The sequence below is a fragment of the Armigeres subalbatus genome, chromosome 3 (assembly GCF_024139115.2).
Source record: "Armigeres subalbatus isolate Guangzhou_Male chromosome 3, GZ_Asu_2, whole genome shotgun sequence".
Classification (NCBI taxonomy): domain Eukaryota; kingdom Metazoa; phylum Arthropoda; class Insecta; order Diptera; family Culicidae; genus Armigeres; species Armigeres subalbatus.
The window spans coordinates 271,043,745-271,064,860 of record NC_085141.1 but is presented as its reverse complement, the minus strand read 5'-3'; the positions used below and the strand labels follow the sequence as shown (position 1 = coordinate 271,064,860).

Sequence of the window (21,116 nt, the reverse complement as noted above, 5' to 3'; positions counted from 1 at the left end):
ACCACCGTTAGAAATTCGTGGTGGTGGCTTACATTGACCTCTCTTGAGCCTATTCCCATCATGTACTTCGTCTTTGACATGTTGATGACTAGTCCAATCCGTTTAGCTTCGCTTTTCAGTCTGATGTAGGCTTCCTCCATCCTCTCAAAGTTACTTGCCATAATACCAAAGTCGTCGGCGAAACCAAATAACTGGACGACCTTCGTGAAAATCGTACTACTCGTGTCAATCCCTGACCATGACCTGAAAGACCATCACCTTGCCGTAACCCTCTGCGGGTTTCGAAGGGACTCGAGAATGCCCCTGAAACTCGAACTACGCGCATCACCCATCGCCACCCACATCCATCGTCGCCTTGATCAACCGTATCAGTTTATGCGGAAATCCGTGTTCGTGCATTAGCTGCCATAGCTAGTCCCGATCGATTGTATCATATGCAGCTTTGAAGTCGATAAATAGATGATGTTTGTGCACGTTGTATTCGCAGTATGTCTGCAATACCTGACGTACGGTGAACACCTGGTCTATGGTAGACCGTTCATCCATAAATCCCGCCTGGTATTGCCCCAGAAACTCTTTTGCAATTGGTGTTAGTCGGTGGCATAAATTTTGGGAGAGTACCTTTTAGGTGGCGTTCAGCAATGTGATTGCGCAACAGTTGCTACAATCCACCATTTCACTCTTTTTGTATATGGGACACACGACACCTTCCATCCACTCCTGCGGCAGAACCTCATCCTCCCAAACCTTAGTAATAACCCAGTGCAGCGCTCTAGCCAGTGCCTCACCACCGTGTTTAAACAGCTCTCCTGGTAGTTGGTCAACTCCAGGGGTTTGTTGTTTTTCAGCCGGCCGATCTCATCCTGGATTTCCTGGAGATTCGGAGCCGGAAGTCGCATGTCCTGCGTGCGTGCCCCTAGGTTAATTTCCATACCGCCACCGTTGTCTGTCACATTGCCATTCTGGTGCTCTTCGTAGTGCTGCCGCCACCTTTGGATCACCTCACGCTCGTTTGTAAGAAGGTTCCCGTTTAAGTCCTTACACATATCGGGCTGTGGCACGTGGCCCTTACGTGAGCGGTTCAACTTCTCATAGAACTTTCGTGCGTTATTAGAGCGGTACAATTGCTCCGTCTCTTCACGGTCTCGATCTTCCTGCTGGCGTTTGTATCGTACCTCGTTTGCCCTCGTGCGGTGTTGCAGCAATCTCGCCCATGCTGCATTCTTCTCCTCAACTAACTGCTCACATTCTCCGTCATACCAGTCGTTTCTCTGTTACGGGGGCACCGTGCAAAGTGCAGCGGCTGCGGTGCTTCCAATGGCGGATCGAATATCTCTCCAGCCATCTTCAAGAGACGCTGCGCCTAGCTGCTCTTCCGTAGGGAGTGCCACTTCCAGCTGCTGCGCGTAGTCTTGGGCTATCGTCTTGTAGCCGCCCAATGTTCAGCCGCGGCGGACGACTCCGACGCGTGTTGTACACCGTCGAGAGTTTTGTGCGCAGACATACTGCAACGAGGTAGTGGTCGGATTCAATATTCGCACTGCGGTAAGTGCGTACGTTCGTGATGTCGGAGAAGAATTTACCGTCGATTGGAACGTGGTCGATTTGGTTTTCCGTTACTTGATTAGGTGATTTCCATGTGACCTTGTGGATATTCTTGCGGGGAAGAAAGTGCGTCGGACTACCATTCCGCGGAAGGCTGCAAAGTTAATGCATCGTTGGCCGTTTTCGTTCGATACGGTATGCAGACTATCCGGTCCGATGACCGGTCTATACATTTCCTCTCTTCCTATCCGAGCGTTCATGCCACCGATGACGATTTTGACGTCCCGCAGTGAGCATCCATCCTATGTCTGTTCCAGCTGTGCATACCCGACCAGTAGATAGTAACAGATTTATATCAGGTCTTGTTATTCTGTTACAGCAGTTTTTATAACAGCGGTTTTTATAAAACATGTACCATTAGTAGTTAAAATAACAAAAATTGTAACAAAATCTCCTCTAGTTTTAACAAAAATATTACTGAATATGTTATTTTTTGAACAAAATTATAACTCGTTGTGTTACATAAAAAGGGGAGCAAATAACTCATACTATAAAATAGTATGTTCTTGAAAAGATTATGATTATCCATAATGTAGGCAATTAACTTTGTCCAGCTGTTTCTACTTTGAATATAAGTTCAAGTTATACTGTAGGTGGTACCTTCGTTTTTTTCCAATTGCTATCTACCAAAAATGTAGGCAATTTTTTTTTCGCTAGAAATAAACATAACACATTATGTTATAATCATGTTATGACGATCATGAAATTTTCTTTCCTCCATCTTTGACAGAGAATTTATAACAAAATTATTGCAAGTTTTGTTATTTGTAACACATATTGATATATGTAATTGTGATAAAATTTTGTTATGACTAACTGGTTGGGTAGAACACTTCTTTCTCATCGTCGGGTCTCTCTTCGTGTGGGCAGTGCATGTTGATGATGCTATAGTTGAAAAAACGGCCTTTTATCCTCAGCTTGCACATCCTTGCGTTGATTGGATGCCACCCAATCGGTGCATCTTGCCTAGCACTATGAAGCCGGTTTCCAGCTCATTGGTGGTGCCACAGCTTTGATATAAGGTAGCCGCTCGATGCCCGCTTTTCCACACTTTCTGTCCTGTCCAGCAGATTTCCTACAGCGCTACGACGTCGAAGTTGCGGGGATGTAATTCATCGTAGATTATCCTTTCGCAACCTGCGAAGGCTAGCGCCTTGCAGTTCCATGTTTCAAGCTTCCAATCGTGATCCTTTATTCGTCGCCTAGGTCGTTGCCGATTGTATCGAGTCGTATTATCTTCTATGTCGTTCGTGATGGTTGTTTTTAAAGGCGGCTTATTGGGCCTGAGCAAACCTCCTGTCTCGTCGGAAGGCCGTCGTGTCGAGGCTGTTTAGCGTCCCACCTAGCACCAGAACTTGGGCTTGTGCGCTTTGAGCGACACACGCTCGCTTTGGCGGAGCCTACTTGCGGATACATGCAGCTTTTTATAGAAGTTTAACAGGGTCCACTGTCAAACCCCACCACATCCTAGGCAGGCACCACAACTCGCAGATGGCCTGCGGAGGGATCGTCAAGCCCTTGGACATAGTCCCTGCTGCCCCAATGAAACGGGTGCATTGATGATCGTTATGCAACTCAAGTGAGTTGCATAAAATCCCTTAGTACACTCATTTTGGTGCTATAATGCAAAACTAATATTAGAACAAAAGTTACATGACTACATTTGGTTCAATTTGCTGGTGTGAGTGTTCAAATATGGTATTTTTTGTGTCACGTAATAAATAAAATAGTTTAATTGATATGGCATAAAAATTGTCCAAAGGCAGGTTCTTTTATTGCTTTATAGTTTGTCGAGCAATGCAATATGGCACGATAACATGGAATCTATTTGTTCTCTGCTGCAATATGATTTATTGGCAAGATAGACATAGTATGTGCAACTCGTTTCAAAACTAGTAGCACAAACTTTTATTTTAAGCTCTGTCTCATTTTCTAAATTAAATTTAATTTAACTGAAAAGTGGCTGTTAGTCGGTGCCGATGGTTGAGTGGTTAGCGTAACTGCCGCTCACCCCAGCGAGCCTGGATTCTATCCTAGTTGGCACCATTGCCATTTTCTAAGACAAAAATTATGTGGTCACATCTGCCCTCTGATAGGAAGTAAAGCCGTAGGTTCCGGCGCGTGTGTTGATGGCTTTGGTGATTGTCTTCGGGAGGAAATAGGGCGACGGAAAATAAAAGCAGTAAAAAAACAAATAAAAGTAGCAGTTCGAAAATGTAAAAACACCCTTTTATAATAACAGTTGATGCTATCCAGAAAAACCAATAAGATATTTATCAAAAATATTCGATATCTGTCAAAGGTAATCTGCTCTGCGAGCAGGGTTATTCGATAATTATTGATTTTGATTTTTGCCTTTTCCCACATACATGAAAAATGCACCATAACTACTGGAATTAATCAACCTTTTTTTTAACGGTCATACCTTTCTGGTTAGTTCATCGATATTGACATCCTTTTTGTCATCTTCCTCGTCTTTCTTGCCTCCGCCTCCTTCTTTCCGTGACATATGCCCTCTAAAACACGCTTGAATCCTGGTTGCTGCGTGGGTTAGTTCTGTAAATGAAGAAAAAAAACGAGTTTTAAAAAATTATTTTATTTATTAAAATTTGATTTGGTTGAAAAAGTTTTACTGTGTTCGCACTATGGTAAAATAGAGAGAATATGGTTTTGTATTTTTTGTCGATAAATTACTGAAAATGTAAATGAAAGATTGGTTAAGTGAAAACATAAATAAATTGTGAACAAGGCTTCACATTCGAATTCATAATAATAAATATAAATAAATTTTAGCATTTGGATTGTGTTAACTAATTATCTGGGATAAATTTGGTGTTTAAAAGTAGCTTAAATTGTTAAATATTGTTAGTTTCATTGCTTCAGTCAGAGCAATAATGGAAACAATGTTCATATCAACTTGACGTATGTTGTCAAACGTGAATTGATATAACTAATTTGATCAGACACCATAAATGAATAACATTCCGTTCTTCAAAGTAAAGTTTGTCCGACTTCCATATTTGTTTGGTATTTCGAGATTAGTTGCAATTTCAATGCTGCCGCACACCGAACTTTGTAATCTACTTTAAACTTATGTATTTACCAGCTACGAATTGTGAACCGCACGGCAAAACCCGGTTCCGTTGGAAAATTGTTTTCCTCTGCAAGCTAAACTTTAATCTCCTATCTACAACGCGAACAGAGTGTGTGGAAAGCGAAGCTGATTCCATTGCGTTATATCTAATGCTGATTAAAAAACTTTCAACCAGCTATCGTTCGCATCGCGGGAAATATTATTTAGTCTGGTGGCGTGTTGTGTCTGATAACACAGCAATGTACAACTGTCCAGAGCGATGGAGACTTCTATTTCGATTCAGGTCAGTTGAAGTTGTAGGGAAAGTGGTCGGTTGGTGGTGCCCTTTTGTTTTTGGCTTATAACAACGTGCATCAAATGGCCTTAGTTAGTAGCTGGTGCTGAGATTTAATTTATTCCATCATTTGTTTGTTAACGTTTATAGCGAAATGTTGATTTTATGCCATTTAGAAAAATATGATGTGTTGTCGGCACCATGTTGTTTTGGTTTTTGTTATAATTTGCATACCAATGAAAAGCTTGCCAGTATTTTAAGATAATCCACTAAAAAGTATAAATATAAATCTCGCGCTTGGTTTCATAGGGGCGTAACTGCATTGATCGATTTCTCTTCGTCGATGTTTTCTTTTTATTATTGTACCGAATTGCGCTAGTTTGTCGATGTTTTAATGGTTTGGTGTGATAAAGGATGATTGTATCTTACACCAACATCAATGATCACGGTTGTAGCTTTTGAAACAATTGAGTTTTTAACAAAATATAAAATCGATTAAAAGAAATCGATCAATACAGTTACGCCCTTATGAAACTAAGCGCGAGAAATGGAGTCTTAACATATTGAATAAAATCATAAAAAAACATAATTGAAATTCATTACATTTACATCACAGTCAGTGGCGTAGCCAGAAAATTGGTCTAGGGGGGTTTTCTGAACATTTTTTTTTCGAAAAAAAAAATTCTTCTGAAAATTTTATCTCTGGGGGCGGTTTTATGTCCAAAACCACCCCCGTGGCTACGCCATTGATCACAGTTCATAGTGGTTTATATTTCATAATTTATCACCTAAAAATGGGGTTCCGACAATTTGCTTTAGGAGCCATTTGAAATGTGTAAACATGTCAATCGTCTTAAATACAATTGATTATACAAGTTTCAAATCCAGAGGCGCGCGCATCGTTTATCTTTTTATTTGACATCTCACACTAGCGCCTTCTGCTGACATTGTCATACCTATATACCTATACCTATGATAGTCGTAATCTCCGTGTTGTCCGGAGATCGATCTTGGGCCTCGGCCGTCTGTCGCCAGTCTACCTGCACGCAGGCCGCACGCGAATCTTCCTCGATTGCACACAGCCAGCGAGTGCGGGGTCTACCACGGAGCCGACGTCCTCTACCGGGTTCACTGCCGTATTTATCAGCCTGCCGAATTCTGCATTTTTGTACACTTGGTACAACTCGTGATTATTGCGTCTGCGCTATTCATCATTTTCCACCACACCGCACAGCGGCTAAAACCAGGTTTCTAGCGCGTTTATTTGATAGTTCCTTTATTATGCAATTTAGCGTAATGGTGTCTTCGAGACATTTAATTAGTAAGTTAATGCGCTTTTTTGGAGGTATTCAGCTTACTGATCAATCCCCCAATGTCCACTCTACAACATATAAGGGTTGATTCTTTATAAACGTTGCAACAAAAATTCTCCTGAAAAACTTTGACGAAGACACCAAGTTCGTAATTCCGTTACTTTTGGAGATTTTTTACATTTTATGCTGACTTAAGGGGTTGTCAGCATCAGGGTTTTTCATCATATCTTTTTCATTTTCATTTCTACATTTTTTGCGTGTTCTAGGAAGTTTTAGATAATATTAAAATAGTTATAACAGTTTCATTGGATTTTTAGTCATATTTGATTTAACTGCTACTTGTCACCGGGCAAATTATGGCAGCCAATTCATACGTAAAACAAAGTACAAGTAATGAACTTTAAATTAATACCTGAACTGTAGAGTTGTAAGCGAATGTAAGGAATGTTTCATCAAAAACCATTTCCTACTTTGCAAGGTAGAAATCAATCACCCATCACAAGGAGTGGATGGACCAATGCACCATGCGTCTCCATATGATTGTATGTATGCTTATCAGGGAATCAATATTCGAGCAACGCCTAACAATATACTCTTTGTCATCAACATAGTTTGTTACTGACAAACGCACCTAGCGACAAACCTTTATCAGAACCCGAATACAATATGACAAGAATCATTTGCCTTGCATGCTCTGATATCTCCGAAAATACGCTGCTAATTTTGTAATCATTCAGTTCAATCAAAGGTAATTGCCTATTTCCGGGGATTAAACCACCCGACTTGGACGTTAATTTACAATGTTATGGAAACTCATATGTGAATATGTACGTTATGTGGAAGATATTGATTTGGAAAATGTATTGGAGGTAACCACTTTCCCTTCGATGGGACTCGAACCCTGTAGGGTCATGGGTTCGAGTCCCATCGAAGGGAAAGTGGTTACCTCCAATACATTTTCCAAATCAATATCTTCCACATAACGTACATATTCACATATGAGTTTCCATAACTTTGTAATCATTGTTCGATTCTCGAATATTTCCATAAAAGCAGAAACTATGATAGCATAAAACCGAAATTTTCACTAGAAATAATGCAAAACAACGGGATGAAAAGTTAGCAACAAGATTGTTTTCTTTTTTGTTGCTGACAAAATTTTTCGGATCTTTGTCATTATTATCTCCGACAAAAACAAAGCTTTGTCGTTGGTTCTCTTTTGTCGCTTGTTTCGCAGGCGCATTCCAAAAAAATTGATTCCCTGATGCTTATACATCGAACATGTTCAAATTTGTTAGCATAAAATGCAATAAATCATCAATCTCTAAAAGTAATGAAATTACTAACTTGGTGTATTCGACAAAGTATTTCAGGAGAACTTTTGCTACAACTATCGCGAAGACATATACCTTTCATGTTGTAAAGTGGAAAAACATAATTTTTCATATCATTTTTAGGGAGATTGATCATAAGGCCTCCAAAAAAGCGCGTCGACTTACTGATAAAATGTCTCGAAGACGCCATTATTATAAATCTCGTAATAAAGGTACTAAAATAAACGCGCTTAAAACCCGATTTTAGCCACTGTTCGCGGCCAAGAATTGAGCACAGTATTTTCCGCTCAAACAATCCGAGAATTTGATAGTCTGCATCTTTTAATGTCCATGCTTCATGACCATACAGGGCGACTGGACGAATCAACGATGTGTACAGGGCCAGTTTTGTTTGTTTCTGTAGGCTGTGGTTACGTAAACCGTAGTAAGTCCTACTTGCATTCGCAACACGGCTAACGGCTCGCGGCTAACGTCATTATCACGTGTAACGAATATTCTAAGAAATCTGTCGAATAGGGGTGTTTCGTAAAAATCCGCTCACTGATCAAAATCTTGCAACATTGCGTAATACGGTCGATTTAGATTGTTTGAATGACACCCACCCGGTATATAGTAAAGTGAGAAATAAGTCCTACTTCAATGACTCTAGATAATTTTCTAATCATATTAGTTTGATTGTTTGCTTTGGAGATTACAAACGTGATCAATTTATATGAAAACTGTTGCTTGATAATATTTAGGTTATCAATATTACAACAAGGGCGAAGCATAGGCTTACCAAAATGGAAGTTTATCTAAAGCAGAAATTTACTTCCAGAGTGCAGCAGCCGTAAAAAGTGTAGACAACAACCTTCCGTGCACCATGTTTACGGTACTCGTCACTGACTGGCGATACCGGCGTTTCTAGACCTTTTCGGAATATTTACAAGAAATTCTTCGGAGCCTTCATAAAAAAATAGATTTTCCACGACAAATTCCGAAAAATTTTCGGTGTAAATTTCAAAGAGCTAGCGGTGGATGAGTTTTTCGAAATACATATTTATGATGAAATTCCAATAATCTTCTAGTTCCGAAGAATTTCCAATAGGGTTTCTTACCCCATTCCCGGCCAAACATGCGTACGACTGCATTATTTAATAGATATTTAGAATAAGGAACAACTTTTCCTGAATTTTGTGGGCCGTGTAATACTGCAATGGGGTTCACCTTTGTCGAAAAAATAGCTGTTCTTGCTAAGCATCGATTGAAAAAGCCTTTATTTGATTTAAATTCACAAGGTGCAGCACTCATTTCGGTCACAGCGATGACTTTTTCGGCATACCGCAAGTCTCTTCGGCATACGCAATATCTCAATCTCTCAGCATCTAACTCTCATTTTCTCTCGGGACGGTAGGAAATGCGATGTAAACAAAAATATGCACGTTCCACGACAACGTGATGCCAGATGGTGTTGTTCATAATAGTTTCTATTTGTTTGAGAAGATATATTCACTCATCAAAATTTAAGTTTGAAATTTACATTTTTATTTTCTATAATTGGGTCAATTAGGTGTAAAATAAATGGTTGAAGCATATTGCGTATTGTGCGAGATAAATAGGAGACTTTTTAAAAATTATCAATCATAAACCTACGGCTTCCAAACAGTATAAATCATAAGTTTTATGTGCAGTGAGCCGGGAACCGGGTCATTAGGTCCAAGTAGTGATTTACCCTATATATTTGAAAATATGTCCAGCTGATTTTTTTCTCAGAATTTTAGAGGGATTTTTTGAATATCCTATGGAAACTTTTCTGAATTTTCTAAAGAAATTCTTCTGATTTTTCAAAAGAAATTCTAAACTTTTTCAGCAGAGTTTCTTCTAGATTCCCAAAAGAAATTATTCGGAATATGCCAAAATATTCACGGTATATGCTTCGGGTAATGCAAAAATCCCTGAAATGAGGTCTTAGTCATCCGAGAAATCTCTGGAGTAAAGCCTAAAGATCTACTCGCGTAACCAAAGGCCTATTATGCAAATTCAAATACGGTACATGCTCTTTGTGGTACTTAGCATAAAATGCGTTCACAGTATATGTTCCGAGTCATCCAAGAAATCTCTGCAGTAAGGCCTTAAGGTCTACACTCGTAACCATGGGTCTATGGACTTGTCTCAAAGTGGTATATGCTCTTTGCGCATCTAGAAATCAAATGTGATCACTACATACGTTCTGCGCTATCGAAGAAATCTCTCGGATAAGTCCTCTGGCGCCTTCATTGCATATGTTCATGGTCATCCAAGAAAACCCTGGAAAAGGCCTTCAGGTCTACACGCGTAACCAGGGATCTTTTAGATTGTTTCAAAAGTGGTGCATGCCCTTTGTGGTACATAGAAAAGAGCGCTTTCATTGCATAAGTTTATGGTCATCCAAGAAAACCCTGGAAAAGGCCTTAAGATCTACACGCGTAACCAAAGATCTTTCAGATTTTTTCAAAAGTGCTACATACCCTTTGTGGTACATAGAATAGATTGCGTCCATTGCATAGGTTCATGGTCATCCAAGAAAACCCTGGAATAGGCCTTTAAATCTGCATGGGTACCCAGAGATCTTTTGGCTTGTTTCAAAAGTGGTACATGCCCTTTGTAGTACATAGAATAGAATACGTCCATTGCATATGTTTATGGTCTTCCAAGAAAATGCTAGAATAGGCCTCAGGATCTTCACACGTAACCAGATACCTTTCGGATTGTTTCAAAAGTGGCATATGCCCTTTGTGGTACATGGAATATACCGCTTTCATTGCATATGTTCATGGGTATGCAAGAGAACACTTCTAGACCAACTTTTGAAAAGGGCGTAACAGCCAAAATTTATTCCTTCTGTTTCTTCGTCCCCATATATAGTTATATATGTAGACAAAGAATGAGAAGGAATAAATTTTGGCTGTTACGCCCTTTTCAAATGTTGGTCTAGACTTGAATGATCCTCAAGAACTTCACGCGTAACCAGAGTTCTATCGGCCTATTTGAATAGTTATACATGCCCTTTATGGTACGTAGAATAGAATGCACCCATTTCAAATGTTCATGGTCATCCAAGAAAACCCTGAAGTAAGGCATTAGGATCTACACCAGAGATATATCAGCCTGTTTTAAATTTGGTACATGCCTTTGGGGTCCATGAATAAAATGCGTTCATGGTATATGCTAATGGTCTTTAAAATCACTCTTTACGGAATCCAAGTTTCAGAGTGCTCGCGTTTTCGGGGGCACACCACTCGATACGGATGCAACGCACAACTGTCATTTTTATTATTTCACGCATGCTGCGACGCGGCAAAGCTAAATCAACAATCGATTGGTGTGCCCCCGAAAACGCGAGCACTTTGAAACTTGTATTCCGTGAGGAGTGTCCTTAATTTAGTTTTAATATGGTACATGATCTTTGCTATATTAGCCCGTTTTTTCCCTCACGCTCTCGGCGTGAAGTTGTATCGTTGCAATTTATTCACATTTTGCATTTCTAAACAATAGACAACTTCATATTAGTGATATGAATGAAGTTTGTATACTACCTGGAACCAACAACAACAATAACTACTTGGAATGCAAATATATCAAAATGAGGTTTCACATCTTGTTTATTCTTCAATAACTGCCCAGAGCTCATTCCGTGCCGATAGTTCGAACGAGCCAGACGTGTGTGCTGTGTCTCATCGCGGGTTTTGTTCGGTAGTGCGAGTCTATTGTGTGGTGCCTACCTACGGATCCAAGGCGATCACTGTCGGCGAGCGAAGTAGCTGCTTCTGGCGACGCCAGTGAAGCAGGCTATTGTTTCTGCTGCTACCTACAGCAGCAGCGCAGATAAGTGGCAGATTTTGTTTTATTGTTCTCCCTTTTGGAACGGGACTGATTTAAATCAATTGAATTAGTTTTTTTTTTCATTTTTTTTCTGATTTGCTAATAGTTTTAAGTTAGTATAAGCAAGAATTGTCCTTCCACCTTTCGGGGTGAGAATGGAAGCAGAGACTGTGGGAGGTGATGTGCCACCAAAAGAGGTTCGCACACGATTTTACCAGGCATCTTCGCCTGGCCCTTGGGTTGTTTACTTTCGGCAGAAAGCGAAAAGCCTAGATTTTCTCGGAATCAAACGAGACTTGACGCGTCGTTTTACGAAGCTTGATTTCAATCAAATCAACAGAAACAAACTACGCATCACCGCACCTACATACCAGGTGGCGAATGAAATTGCTGGCGACAGGGCGTACAATATTGAATATATGGTTTATGTCCCCTCGCGGGAGGTCGAAATAGAAGGTGTGATCAACGCAGCGAGCCTGACTTGCAAGGATGTACTTGAGGGAAAGGGCCGCTTGAAGAACGCAATGGAGTCTACCGTGGATGTTCTGGATTGCAAGAAATTGCATTCAGCAGCCACGGTAGATAGAAAGAAGGTATATTCCAAGTCAGTTCGCTTCGGGTGACGTTCGCCGGTTCGATGCTCCCGAAATATGTTGATATCGAGAATATGTTGTTTCCGGTGCGTTTGTTTGTACCAAGGGTATTTAATTGTACCAACTGCAAACAATTAGGTCACACTGCCGAGTTTTGTGACAACAAACCACTTTGTGGTAAATGTTTCCAAAGGCATCGGGAGGATACCTGCCAGCAACAAGCCACAAAATGTGCTTATTGTGGTTTGGATCCTGCCCATGGTTTGCAAGATTGCCCGGTGTACAGAAAGCGCACCCAAAAAGTGAAGCGCTCGTTGGTACAGCGCTCCAAGCAGTCTTATGCGGAAATGGTTAAAGCGCAAGACACATCCGCCACTGCCACCGCAAAGACTGCTTTTTCAGCTACCGTTCAAGTAAGTGACTATTATGATTCCATCTCCATTGATGAATCGGACTCTGACGCAGCCGATATGGATGATTCTTCGGAGGTACACGCGCCCGAAAAGAGGAAGCAACCGTCTTCCCCGGGATCGCGCCGAAAGAAAACAAAAGTCATCCATAAAGGCTTGGCAAAATCTGAAGGTAATGGGGGATTATTTAAAATCCCGAAGCAACCAGTCTTCAATGCAGATCCTTGCTGCACTAAGACATTCCCGCCATTGCCTAAAACCGATGTTCCTAAGAAACATCCGGCTAGGATTATCAATGAAAAGGAAAATGCTACTCGCACTTCCGAAAAGAGAATCTCGTCCAAGCGAGGATTGATATCGTTTAAGGACCTCGTGGACCGCTTTTGAATCTATTCAATATTCCGGATTCATTGAGGCCAATCATTGACCTTTTATTCCAACAGTAGAAAGTTATCTGAAGCAATTGACTGTTTCATGGCCCTTCTTGCAGAAATTGTATCTTTCGATGGATAATACGGCCATACAAGATACAATCACTGTGCTGCAGTGGAACTGTCATAGTCTAAAAATAAATTGGACGTGTTCAAGTTTTGATTCGCAATTCCGATTGTGATGTATTTGCTCTCTGTGAAACATGGCTTTCTTCTGAAGATGAAATCAACTTCCACGATTTTAACATTATTCGCCAAGATCGGGATGACCACTATGGTGGCGTTCTTTTGGGGATCAAAAAATGCTACTCCTTCTACAGAATTCCCATTCCGGTTGTTAATGGCTTAGAAATCGTCGCTTGCCAAGTAAATGTAAAGAATAAAGATCTTTGCATAGCTTCAGTTTATATTCCACCAAACGCATCTCTTAATCGTCGACAGCTTTGGAGCGCAGTCTCCCTTCTATCATCTCCAGTATTGATATTGGGTGATATGAACGCACATGGTATTGGATGGGGCGAAACGTATGACGATTATAGAGCGCCTATTTTCTATGATTTGTGTGACGATTTCAATTTGAATATTTTGAACACAGGTGAAGTAACTCGAATAGGACCAAATGGTCAACAAAGCCGTATTGATCTGTCTTTATGTTCAAATTCACTATCATTAGATTGCACGTGGAAGGTAATTCAAGATCCCCATGGTAGTGACCATATGCCGATAGTCACCACAATTAAGAGTGGCTATCAACAATCTGAGCCAGTTAATGTTCCTTTCGATCTCACGAAGAACATTGACTGGCAAAAATTTGCATCGGCGGTGGAAATTGGTATTGAATCAACTGATATTTTTCCGCCACTGGATGAGTATCGATTCCTTACCGAATTGATTCATAAAAGCGCACTGGAAGCTCAGAAACGACGCGTTCCAAGTACATCTGTCATAAGAAGACCAGCCACTCCTGGATGGGATGATGAATGTACTAAGTTGTATTCTGAGAAATCTGATGCCTTCAAGGCCTTCCGTAAACACGGAAGGTCTGAGCTTTTTGAAGAGTATTTGAGGCTTGAAAGAAAGCTCAAAAATCTTCTCAAGGCAAAAAAACGTAGCTACTGGCGACAACACTTTGGAAAACGGCCCGCAACATGCGGAACCGCATTTCCACCAACGAGAGTGAAGAATACTCCAATCGATGGATATTCAACTTCGCAAAAAAGGTCTGTCCAGACTCCGTACCAGCAGAACCGCTATTTCGAGAATCAGTCACTGATCCCGGTTCTTTGGGTGGACCATTCTCAATGCTGGAACTTTCTATGTCTCTTCTTTCATCGAATAACTCTGCTCCGGGATGCGATAACATCAAATTCAATCTTCTTAAAAACCTCCCAGATATCGCAAAAAGACGATTACTTGACCTGTACAACTGTTTCATGGAGTACAACATTGTGCCACCTGAATGGCGACAGGTGAAAGTAATAGCTATTCAAAAGCCTGGAAAACCAGCGTCTAATCACAATTCATACCGACCGATTGCCATGCTATCATGCATGAGAAAGTTATTGGAAAAAATGATCCTTTCAAGAATCGACCATTGGGTTGAACATAATGCATTACTCTCAAATACTCAGTTTGGATTTCGTAAGGGTAAAGGAACAAACGATTGTCTAGCGTTGCTCTCTTCAGATATACAGCTGGCCTTTGCGCACAAGGAGCAATTGGCTTCAGTATTCTTGGATATTAAGGGCACTTTTGATTCAGTTTCCATAGAAGTACTGTCAGACAATCTGCACAGTAGTGGATTACCCGTTATTTTGAATAATTTCTTGTACAATTTGTTGTCAGAAAAACAAATGAACTTCACACTCGGCACGCTGACAACTTCCAGAACTAGCTACATGGGCCTTCCCCAAGGATCATGTTTAAGTCCCTTGCTTTATAATTTCTATGTTAAAGATATTGACAATTGTTTGGAAGGGCAATGCACGCTCAGACAACTTGCAGATGATGCCGTGGTCTCTCTAAGAGGTCCATGTGCAGCTGTCTTGCAAGGACCATTGCAAAGTACCCTGGATAATCTGACTGTTTGGGCCAGACATTTAGGGATCGAGTTTTCACCGCAAAAAACTCAGTTGGTTGTGTTTACTAAGAAGCGGTATCCTGCTCAACTGAAACTCAAGCTGTTGAATGATGACATCAACCAATCTTTATCTTCTAAATACCTTGGGGTCGTGTTTGATTCTAAATGCACCTGGAGACTTCATATTGAGTATTTGATAGATAAATGCCGGAAAAGGATCCATTTCCTACGTTCTATCTCCGGAACATGGTGGGGTGCTCACCCGGAAGACCTCATCAAACTATATAGAACGACTATTCTCTCTGTTTTAGAGTACGGCTCTTTCTGCTTCCTCTCAGCAGCTGATTGCCACCTAATTAAATTGGAACGAATTCAATATCGTTGTTTGCGTATTGCCCTTGGCTGTATGCATTCAACGCATAACATGAGCCTGGAGGTGCTTGCTGGAGTCACTCCTTTAAAGCACCGTTACTGGAAGCTCTCATTAAGAATACTAATCAAATGTGGAACAAGTAACAAACTTGTCTTACATAACTTCGATAATATGCTTGAACTGATTCATCGGTCAAGATTCCTAAGAGTTTATCTCAACTACATATCGTCAGATCTTTGTCTTCCATGTTATACTCTCCCTCGAGTTGACTTCACCAATGACAGTTTCTCAATTGAATACGATCTATCCATGAAACATGCTATTCAAGGAATACCAGATCATCTTCGAAATCTTTCAATTCCCTCCATTTTTTCTGAAAAATATGAACATGTCAATTGCAACAACAGATATTTCACTGATGGTTCACGCATCAACGGATCCACTGGCTTCGGTGTTTTCAATGTAACTTCAACCACCTTCCGAAAACTTCAGGAACCGTGTTCGGTTTATGTTGCTGAGCTGGCAGCAATTAACTTCGCTTTGGGGATAATTTCCGATCAGCCCGTAGACCATTATTTCATCTTCTCGGATAGTCTTAGTTCTATCGAGGCACTCCGGTCGATGAAACCTGTTAAGCACGCATCTTACTTTCTTACAAACATAAGAGAGCAGATGCGTGATTTGGTCGAAAGATCATTCAAGATTACCTTTGTTTGGGTCCCTTCTCACTGCTCAATCTACGGCAATGAGAAGGCAGACTCGCTGGCAAAGGTGGGCGCACAGGAAGGTGAGGTTTATGATAGACAATTCTCGAGCAACGAGTTTTTCCCATTAGTCCGTCAGAGTACTCTTCAAAGTTGGCAAAGAAATTGGACACACAACGAACTTGGACGGTGGCTATTTTCCATAATTCCAAAAGTTTCTGGGCGAGCGTGGTTCAGAGGTGAGGACTTAAGTCGAGGCTTCATTCGCGTGATGTCGAGACTTATGTCTAATCACTATTCACTAAACGCACATTTGTACAGAATAAACCTTGTCGACAGCAACTTATGTAGGTGCGGAGCCGGTTATGATGACATCGATCACGTAGTTTGGTTCTGCTCGGAAAACGACGTCTCCAGAGAGCAATTATTGGATACCCTAGTGGCCCGAGGTAAACAACCCTTCCAGGAGATAAGAGGTGTTTTGGGGGATCGTGATGTGGTCTATATGCAAGCCATTTATAGTTTTCTTTGTTCCTCTGACATAAAAGTCTAATACTTTTGTTTTTTTTTTCTTCGAAGTTTTTTTTGTTTTGTCTCTGTCTTTCTGTCCCGTAGAGCGCCGTAGCTCTGGCCGTCCGGAAGATGCTCCCATGCGAACCATTCTTCGAGCACGACGACACACCACATCGTCCCCTACGCCAAATGACCGGATGAGCTGCTGAAATTCCTTGATTATGATGATTCCCTAATTCCCGAATCCTAATCCCCATCCATCCTTAAACATTGTAAACCTAACCTCGAGTCACCACGAGTACGTTGGCTTATTTCCCTTTCTTACTAATTTAATAATAAGATTATGTCGATTGTACATATCACAAAGAAACGTGGCTCCGTAAAGTGTTATACACGCCTGAGCCTACCAAATAAACGAACTTGGAACAACTGCCCAGAGCTAATGACAACAACTTGAACTACTTGAAATGCAAACATATACCAATAGCCTTCCGTTCGTGGGTTGATCTGCAGATCATTCCTATATGGAGTTCATAGACTACTTAGTACCATGGCAAAAACAAAAACTACTAGGAAGGTTGACCCGATTTTGTCACTCCCAGATTTTGTCTATCCCTGATTTTGCCTAACCCGATTTTATCACGTTTTTGACCCAATTTGCCGCAAACAACAATTATTTATTTATTTAGACTAAGGCCGAAGTGGCCTGTGCGGTATATAAGAGTTTTCTCCATTCGGCTCGGTCCATGGCTACACGTCGCCAACCACGCAGTCTACGGAGGGTCCGCAAGTCATCTTCCACCTGATCGATCCACCTTGCCCGCTGCGCACCTAGCCTTCTTGTGCCCGTCGGATCGTTGTCGAGAACCATTTTCACCGGGTTACTGTCCGACATTCTGGCTACGTGCCCGGCCCATCGCAGTCGTCCGATTTTCGCGGTGTGAACGATGGATGGTTCTCCCAACAGCCGATGCAATTCGTGGTTCATTCGCCTCCTCCACGTACCGTCCGCCATCTGCACCCCACCATAGATGGTACATAGCACTTTCCTTTCAAAAACTCCAAATGCGCGTTGGTCCTCCACGAGCATCGTCCAGGTCTCGTGTCCGTAGAGGACTACCGGTCTAATTAGCGTTTTGTAGATTGTCAGTTTGGTACGGCGGCGAACTCTATTCGATCGGAGCGTCTTGCGGAGTCCAAAGTACGTACGATTTCCAGCCACTATGCGTCTCCGAATTTCTCTGCTGGTGTCATTTTCGGCAGTCACCAGTGAGCCCAAGTACACAAATTCTTCTACCACCTCGATTTCGTCACCACCGATGCAAACTCGCGGTGGGTGGCTCACATTGTCTTCTCTTGAACCTCTTCCTATCATGTACTTCGTCTTCGACGCGCAAACAACAATGATTTTCATGAAATAACTTTCACTGACTGTAGCTTATTATGAATCATTTATGAGTACCTGTTAAGAAGTTTGTAAGTCTCTTCGACAAAAAATTACGGATTCCATTCACGTATTTTGCCTTGCCTTTATTACGGAGCCCACGACAATGAAAATAACTACTTAAAATACAAACATATACCAAGAAGGGGTCTAACAACTTGTTTATTTTCAAATAACTGCCTCCATTAAGAAGGTTGATCCACGGACCTTGACTCTATTTCATGGACTACCTGGAGCTTACGACAACAACAAGAACTACATGAAATACAAACATATACCAAGAAGGGGTCACACAACTTGTTTATTCTTCAATAACTGCCTCCATTACGGAGGTTGATCCACAGACCTTGAATCTTTGGAGTTCGTAGACTACCTGGAGCCAACGACAACAACAAGAACTACTTGGAATACAAACATATATCAAGAAGGGGTCACAAAACTTGTTTATTCTTCAATAACTGCCTCCGTTACCGAGGTCGATCCCCAGACCTTGACTCTATGGAGTTCGTAGACTACCTGGAGTCCACGTTAACGACAAGAACTACTTGAAGTACACACATATACCAAGAAGGGGTCACGCAACTTGTTTATTCTTCGATAACTGCCTCCATTACGGAGATTGATCCAAAGATCTTGACTGTATGGAGTTTGTAGTCTACCTGGAACTCACGACAACAACAAGAGCTACATGAAATACAAACATATACCAAGAAGAGGGCACGCAACTTTTTTTTTCCGATTTCGTTTATTTGGTAGGCTCAGGCGTGTATAACACTTTACGGAGCCATTGTTCTTTGTGATATATACAATCAATATCATTTTATTATACGGTTAGTAAGAGGGGGGTAGAAGCCAGCGTACTCGTGGTGATGGGCACGCAACTTGTTTATTCTTCGATAAACGCCTCCATTACGGAGATTGATCCGAAGACTTTTACTGTATGTAGTTCGTAGACTACCTGGAACTCACGATAACGACAAGAACTACATGAAAAACAAACATATGCCAAGAAGGGGTCATCAAACTTGTTTATTATTCAATAACTGCTTCCATTACGGGGGTTGATCCACCGACCTTGAATCTATGGAGTTCGTAGACTACCTAGAGCCCACGACAACAACAAGAACTACTTGGAATACAAACATATGCCAAGAAGAGGTCACAAAACTTGTTTATTCTTCGATAACTGCCTCCATTACGGAGATTGATTCGAAGGCCTTGACAGTATGGAGTTCGTAGACTACCTGGAACTCACGACAACAACAAGAACTACATGAAATACAGATATAAATCAAGAAGGGGTCACACAACTTGTTTATTTTTCAATAACTGCATCCATTACGGAGGTTGATCCACCGACGAACCGACGTGTCACCCCATAGAAAATAATTCAAATTTGCTGCCCACGACGCCATGTTGAAAAATCATCGAACACTACCGCCATCCCCATAATGGCTCGCGAAGTTTTCATAGCTGAGCCACCAACCTACGTGTATTAACATTGCAGCGGAGTTGTGTCTTAGCTCATTTGACAGGAGCGATCGCCCGCAAAAGCGAATAACCGTTAAAAAGTGTGAGACAATCAGCGAGCGCCAGTGACACGTCGGTTCGTCGGTGGTTGATCCACATACCTTGAATTTATGGAGTTTTTAGACTACCTGGAACCAATGACAACAACAAAAATTACTTGGCATACAAACAAATACCAAGAAGGGAACACACAACTTGTTTATTCTTCAATAACTGCCTCCGTTACTTAGGTTGATTCACAGATCTTGACTCTATGGAGTTCGTAGACCACCTGGAGCCCACGACAACAACAATAACTACTTGGAATACAAACATATACCAAGAAGGGGTCACGCAACTTGTTTATTCTTCGTTAACTGCCTCTATTACGGAGATTGATCCGAAGACCTTGACTGTATGGAGTTTGTAGACTACCTGGAATCAATGACAGCAACAAGAACTACTTGGAATGCATACATTTTTTAAGAAAAGGTCATTGGATGACCCGGAACATATACTGTGAAAGCATAAAATGCTAAGCACCATAAGGAGCATGTACCGTTTCTGAATTTCTACGATAGACCTTTGGTTACGTTAGCAGACCATAAGATCTTATTTCAGGGATTTTTGGATGACTGAGGCCCAGAATATATACTGTGTACACCGACTATTCTAAGAAGCGCAATGAGCATGAAATATATTTGAAACTGATTGATAGTCCTTCGGTTACGTGTGTAGACTCTTAAGCCTTACTTCAAGGATTTCTTGTATAACCATGAACAAAAGCTGTAAACCTTGACAGTGGACAAAAAGTATATGAGTTTCTGTTTCCAAAACTGTCAAAATTATCAAAATCGGTTGAAAATTGTTAAAGCTATGAAAATATCAATTTATGGGAACACGGGTACCCTGTCGGCCATCCACGTGGTAAAAAAAATCAGATGCCCCTCCCCACGTCCCTCCTCACTGTATCAACGTGATTTTCTCACAGATGCTACATTTTATGGAGTTCTTAGATGTCACCGAGTTTCAGCTTTCAGCTATAAAAATTCATTGAAATATCACCACTTGAAGCTGAAAAAGGAACACGGGTACACCGTCGGCCGCATAAGGGTTAATAACTGTGGAATTATAATAGAAGTTGAAAAGTTGGAAAGCAGGCCAAGTTCCAGCTGGAATGTAGAGCTATAGAAGAAGAAGAAGAGTTACTGTTCCGGCTCTAGATGAGCTCCTCAAAACTTTACATTTTCTACGATTAAAGAAAACCGGAGAGGATATGCGTGAAATACTTTCGATTGCATCAGCAGACCGAAGATAAGTTATTATGGAGTAGCATATTTTGGGGCACCCGATGACTGTGACGAAAGACGCTCAGTTCGAATATATAATAGCATTATTTTTTAAGAAATGTCACCTACAGAAATGGGTGATAACAACAAGTATCTGATTATGCATATCGGTCAAATTAATGCATAAAGTAGCTCTACTAATTTAACGCCCAAATGTAGCCTCTTTTTTCAATTAAAATGTGTCCTTTCTCCTAATGAATTTGGTTATCTGCATGTTATGCGGTGGTCGCACTATAGAGCACCTGGTATG

General features: G+C 41.1%; 1 protein-coding gene across 1 annotated transcript in view; it reads right to left on the bottom strand.

Annotated features, from left to right (window-relative positions):
• The window catches only part of LOC134219731 (uncharacterized), a 364,672-nt gene that overhangs the window by 8,623 nt on the left and 334,933 nt on the right, over positions 1-21,116 (bottom strand). Inside the window, exon 3 of the mRNA XM_062698570.1 lies at positions 4,031-4,161. Coding sequence (XP_062554554.1) covers positions 4,031-4,161 — 131 coding nt within the window. The remainder of the gene's footprint in view (positions 1-4,030; positions 4,162-21,116) is intronic.